Source organism: Elephantulus edwardii, unplaced genomic scaffold (assembly GCF_000299155.1).
Source record: "Elephantulus edwardii isolate Elephantulus edwardi_28Jun2011 unplaced genomic scaffold, EleEdw1.0 scaffold00208, whole genome shotgun sequence".
NCBI classification, from domain to species: domain Eukaryota; kingdom Metazoa; phylum Chordata; class Mammalia; order Macroscelidea; family Macroscelididae; genus Elephantulus; species Elephantulus edwardii.
The window spans coordinates 2,504,635-2,510,437 of NW_006399958.1; the positions used below are offsets into that span (position 1 = coordinate 2,504,635).

The 5,803-nt window shown below is 47.8% G+C and overlaps 1 protein-coding gene across 1 annotated transcript in view; it reads left to right on the forward strand.

Annotated features, from left to right (window-relative positions):
* The first annotated feature begins 3,934 nt into the window (after window positions 1-3,934).
* LILRB3 (leukocyte immunoglobulin-like receptor, subfamily B (with TM and ITIM domains), member 3) overlaps window positions 3,935-5,803 on the forward strand; it is a 51,066-nt gene continuing 49,197 nt past the window's right edge. Inside the window, exons 1-3 of the mRNA XM_006897370.1 lie at window positions 3,935-3,977; window positions 4,424-4,705; window positions 5,368-5,652. Of these exons, the coding sequence (XP_006897432.1) occupies window positions 3,935-3,977; window positions 4,424-4,705; window positions 5,368-5,652 (610 nt within the window). The remainder of the gene's footprint in view (window positions 3,978-4,423; window positions 4,706-5,367; window positions 5,653-5,803) is intronic.

The window sequence follows — 5,803 nt, forward strand, 5'->3', positions numbered from 1 at the left end:
CTTTCCTGCCCTCCTCTCCCTCCTCTTCTGTCCCTCTCTCTCTCCCCCTCCCCCAGCCAGAACTGACACCTAGCTGACTCCCCAGTGAATTTCCAAGGCTGTAAAAGGCAAGAGAGGAGATTGCTCATCTTCAGCACAGCCTTTCCATTACTAGCAAAAATATTCGTCAAGTAAGAAGCCCCCTAAAGGACCTACATAAACAGAATTAAAGCCATTCCGATGGATGAGAAGACTTCTCAAGACTTGACAATGTGAAAATAACCACATTGCCAAGTGCAATCAACAAGCCCAGTGCAATTCCTATCAAAACACCATTGACGTTATTCACAGAAGTGATAAAACTAATCACCAACTTTATAGGAAAAAGGAAAAATATCACAGAATCACAAAGAGGCATGGAAGAAGAAAATTAAAGCTAGAGGCCTGATTTCAAAACTTATTACCCAGCCGTGGTACTCTAAACAGCACCGGGCTGGGTAAATGACGCGTACATTAATCAATGGAATGGGACTGAAAACCCAAAAATAAACCCACCCACCTATGGACAGCGGATGTAGGACAAAGAAATGAAATCCATTAAATAGGGAAGACACTGTCTCTTTAACAGCTGGGGATGGCAAAACAGATCATCCTTTTCAGAAAACAGAAATAAGATTCATACCATATGCCACACGCAAAAATTAGATCAAGTTCATTGCCATAACACATAACACTACAGAGATTATCAAAGAAAAATGTAGAGGAAATTTAGGATCCTCAATCTAGAGAATAAGTGTTGTTGTTGTTGTTAAGTGCTATCAACTCGTAGGCGACTCCTAGCGACCCTATGAACGAAAGACCTGGACACTTGTATAACTTTCATCCTTTCTCCAGGTTCATAGGGTTTCAGGAGGCAAGCTATTTCAGAAGTGGATGCCACTCCTGCTTCCCAGCTTGTTTTAATCTGGGAGCTTCACCAAACACTGTCCACCGTGGGTAACCATGATCGCATTTGACACATGAGTGTCACAGTGTTCAGCTTCCCAGCAACCACGAGTTTACCTCTGTACAGCAAGTGGACACACCAGGACTAGTAGATCATTGCTATAGAGAGCCAAGCAATGCTTTATACAGAGATACAAGCAACCTTGGGAGGGTCACAGAGATAAGAAGGAAGGGAAAGGAGAAGAAAAGCATCAAAAACCCCTGCCTCATCACTGTGGCTTTGCTTTTTCGTTTGTGTGTTTGGTTTATTTTGTTTAAAAAAATTTGTTTAAGTTCCCCATGAGGATTTGAACTCCTGGTCTGCTCCTTCCACCTTAGCTCAGGATTCTTCCACAGAGTCTTTGAATAACATCTTCTTTCACAGTAGCCAGGCGTCACCAGTGCTTCCGGGATGACGGTGATACTTAACCACAACACAGCTTCCTGCTCCTGTTTCCCAGTCTCCTTCTTCCTCTGTTGCTCCAGGAGCCTCGAGAGTAACTGTGGTGTCTTAACTATCTGCCTGTAAGCATTTCAGACCCCACGCAGCACACAACACACTGGGAGATAGAAATAAAGCTCCAAGCATTCGATTACATCAATTCATCAGGATGTCCCAAGACACCACCTCTCCAAGATTCTCAATTTCTTGGCTATTTGCTCGTTTGATTTCCTGTTTTGTGGTTGTTGTGAACAATTCATTTAAGCTTGGTAATTGTACGTAGTTGCCAGCTATTATATATCGTCTGGGTCATATTTCCTCCCTTCTCTCTGAAGCAAGTTTTCACTCTCGATTCCCTTCATGTTTAGGTTGAATATGTGCAGCCACGTCCACGGCAGTATTCATTACAGTAACAAAGATGGAAACAAGGGAAGTTTCTGTCAATGGACAAACGCATAAAGAAACAACCAGGACATTAACACGAGGGAGTTCTACATAACCCTAAAAAACAGTAATGAATTCGCTAAATGCCTCATACAACGGATGCATCTAAAAAACATCGTGCTAAATGAGATGAAGTAAGTCCCAAAAGAGATGCAGTAGCAAGCCATCGTCCCAGAGAGCTAAGAAACGGTTGACACAAAGATAGAATCATTTTTTGCACGGTCACCAGGGAAGGGTAAAGATGGAAAGACAAATAAAATGTAGGGGAGCTCTGGCGGCCTAGTGGCAAGAAGCTGCACTGCAATCCCAGAGATATGTGGTTCAAATACACCAGAAGCTCTGCTGGAGAAGGAGGGGCAATCTCCTCCCGTACTAGTCAGATCTGATTTGATGGTACACACACACACACAGAGACAAATAATAATAAAATAAAAATTAAAAAATTTAAAAAGGTATAGAGAAGTAAGTAAACCAGTATAAAAGAAAAATTTTATTACTAAAAAAGTAAAAGTGTATAAATAGATAACAATGTTTGTATTATTGTTATGTACCATCGAGTAGGAACCTACTCATAGCTGACCCTTCAGTGGGTTTACAGAGGCAGTAACTCTGATGGGAGGAGACTGCCCGTCTCTCTCTCCCCTGGAGCAGCTGGTGGGTTTGAACTGCCTGTCTTCAGGTTGGCAGAGCAACTTCTCACCACTAGGCCACCACAGCTACCTAGATAATAGGGATTTCTCAATCAGTATAGAGAACAACCTTCTTCTTAAGAAAGATGAAAGAATATTCAAGAAGCGGATAATCAGAACAGTATTACTAAAGAAAGAAGAGACAAACAAAAAAATTTAAAAAAAGAAGAAAACAGACAGGTCTGGGAGGTCTAATGAAAGTAAAATTCCAGAGAGGAAATGAGAAAAATGCAGCCACATTAGGAAGATTAAAATGTTTTACTGGACACAATGTGTATGAAAAGTTGAAGAACACATTCACTTCCTTTTTTTTACATTCACTTCTTTTTAAAACTCTCTATCACAATAAAAACAAATTCATTTTTTTCTTAACTTAAGAAAATTAAAAAAAAAAAAGATGCTCACCACTGGGCCAATTGGCAGCATTGGTATGGATGGTGAAGAGATTGAGACAGTTAACAGTTTTTGTTTGCTTGGCTCCACAGTCAACACTCTTGGTTATAGCAGCCAGGAAATCAAGAGACGAAGTGCAATGGGAAAGTCGACTGTGAGGGACCTCTCAAGAGTACTGAAGAGCAACAATGTCAGGTTGGAGACTAAGGTGTGCATGATCCGGGCTATAGTCTTCACAACCACGTGCTATGCATCAGAGAGTTGGACAGTGAATAGGTTGATAGAAAGAGAACTGATGCTTTTGAGCTGTAGTGCTGGATAAGAGTGTTGAATATATCATGGACTGCTAGGAGAACAAACAGGTTTGTCCTGGAGAGGGTGAAGCCGGAATGCTCCTTGGAGTCAAGGATTCTGAAGTTTGGTCTGACATACTTTGGGCATGTTGCAAGGAGGGACTGGTCCTTGGAGAGGGACATCATGTTTGGCAGAGTGGAGGGATGGCGCAGGAGAGGAAGACCCTCGATGAGATGGATCGATTCTGTGACTGGAGCGGTGGGATTAAGTGCGTTTGAGATGGCTAAATTGGCACAGGATAGAACAGCATTTAGAGCTCTCATACATAGGGTCGCTATGAGTCGCAAACAACTCAATGGCACATAACAACAACAAACAACAACAAGAAAATATATGTTTGTTGGTTGCCTGGCTGGTCAAAGGCAAAGGCCAGGATCATGAAAGGGAGATGACTTGTCCCAGTGGGTCCCGTCTCTGTACAAGGCAGAGTCAGGACTGGACTCGGGTCTGGTCTGAAAGGTTCCCACAGAGTCAGCTGTGTCCTCAGCCCAACATTTAGAGAGAGCAGAGGCCCACAGAGAGGAGCTGTTCCTTTCCTGTGAGTGTACCGATGACAAAACCGCATGATAGGATCTAAGACAGGTCACACCCTGAGCCGGTCTATCTGCAGGCTCTGTGGCCACTAGATTTCATCTGCGGCCCGGGGACCATGCACGGCAGCCCGGCACTGACCCTCTCTGTCCTGTGTCTTGGTAAGCTCCATGGAACGGGGGTGGGGTGAGGTCCTTCTCCTCACACACAGGGTCCTAGTCCTGTGGGGGACCCCAGGGGCTCCAGAGCCTACAGAGGAAGCTGGGCCTTCACGGGGTCGGGTGTTCTCAGCCATGTCCTGACCTGAGTGCTCAGGGTCCTGTCCACCATGTGGTCACTGTGTGTGGGTTGCAAGGACACGATTCTCATGGGCTTTCTCTCCAGGGTTGTGTTGGGGCCAGCGGGACCAGGTGCAAATGGGTGAGTCCTCCCTAGACTCCTCAGCTCAAGACTTTGATGTCCACGGGGAACCGTCTGGAAACTCAGGGAAGTACTGAGGGTCTAGGCTGAGGGTGGGGGCAGTCTAGGAGACGAGAGCCTTCAGATGAGAGCTGGGGACACTGGTGGACAGGGACTCCTAAGGGTTCCAAGTCTGATTTCTTCACAGGGACCCTTCCCAAACCCTCCATCCGGGCTGACCCAGGGCCCACCATCAATGTGGGGACACGTGTGACCATCTGGTGTCAGGGATCTCAGCAGACGGATGTCTACAGACTGTATAAAGGAGGGTCATTTCTTAGGACTATGACCCTGCGTAATCCCAGGGACACTAGCGGCTACACCACCATCCTCTCCGTGGACGCACAAGATGCTGGGCGGTACCAGTGTGCACATCTCAGCTCTAGTGGCCGCTCAGAGCTGAGTGACCCCCTGACCCTCACTGTGACAGGTGAGAGCGAGGAATCATGCATCACACCTCCCTCCTGTGTGGGCTCCTTGTCACAGGAACTAGGAATCCGGTGCAGTCTCCAGGCAGGGACCCTCACACTTCCTAGGGGACGTCTGTTAGGCGAGGTAATGTTAGTGACCATGTGTCCTTCAAATTGAGGCCCCTCTTCCTCTGTCAGGAGTGTACCCCCACTCTAAGCTCTCCCTCTCAGCCCTTCCAACCTCACTGTCTGCTACAGGAGAAAATGCATCTCTCATCTAGGTCAGTAGGCATGATCTTGCCCGGCTCAGGTGCGCTTGGGTCCTCTGAGTGGGGAGTCCAGGCCCCCTCCTTTCCTCTGGACGCCCTCAGAAACTCCCATGGAGGTGCAAACACACATCACGGTTCTCTCAGCACTCGCCTCTAAGCATGGCTGCACCCCAGTTACCCCATGGATCGTGAGGTCACAGATGAGGGAGCCAGTAGCCAGCAATGCCTTCTTCTGGGCCCCCCAAGTTGACACTTCTTATGCCCAGGGGAGCCCTGGAGGTGCTGGGGTGATTGGTGAGCGTGGCCTCATAGTGGAGATTCACTGAAGACAGCCTGAGGACCAGTGGGGACCAGGCAGCCCCATGGGTGGTGTGGTGGTGGGAGCTCCTGACACCCCTTCTTCTTCTTTCCAGGGCTGTACAAAAAGCCAGTCCTCTCAGCCCAGCCAGGCCTGCTGCTGCGGCCTGGGGACAAGCTGACCCTGAAGTGTCAATCGGGTCCTGGATATCACACGTGTGCATTAGCCAAGGGCAAGCGGCTCTCAGACCCCCAGTTCCTGTTCAGATGGAGGTCTAATCCCGACTTCCTCCTGGGCCCTGTGGACCACAACACTGCAGGCCAGTACTGGTGCTACTACAGTGGACGCAACCTCTATGAATGGTCAGCCCCCAGTGACCCGCTGGGCATCATGGTGGCAGGTGTGGAGTCCCTCATCCCGATGGGCTGCTCAGCTTGGGGTCTGGGTCCCCTCAAATGACAAACATATCAAGGCGGGCAAGGTCCTGAGCAGAGCTGATATGGCAGCTTTGAGCCCAAAGAAGGGAGATGAAAGAGAGAGAATGGGGGGGG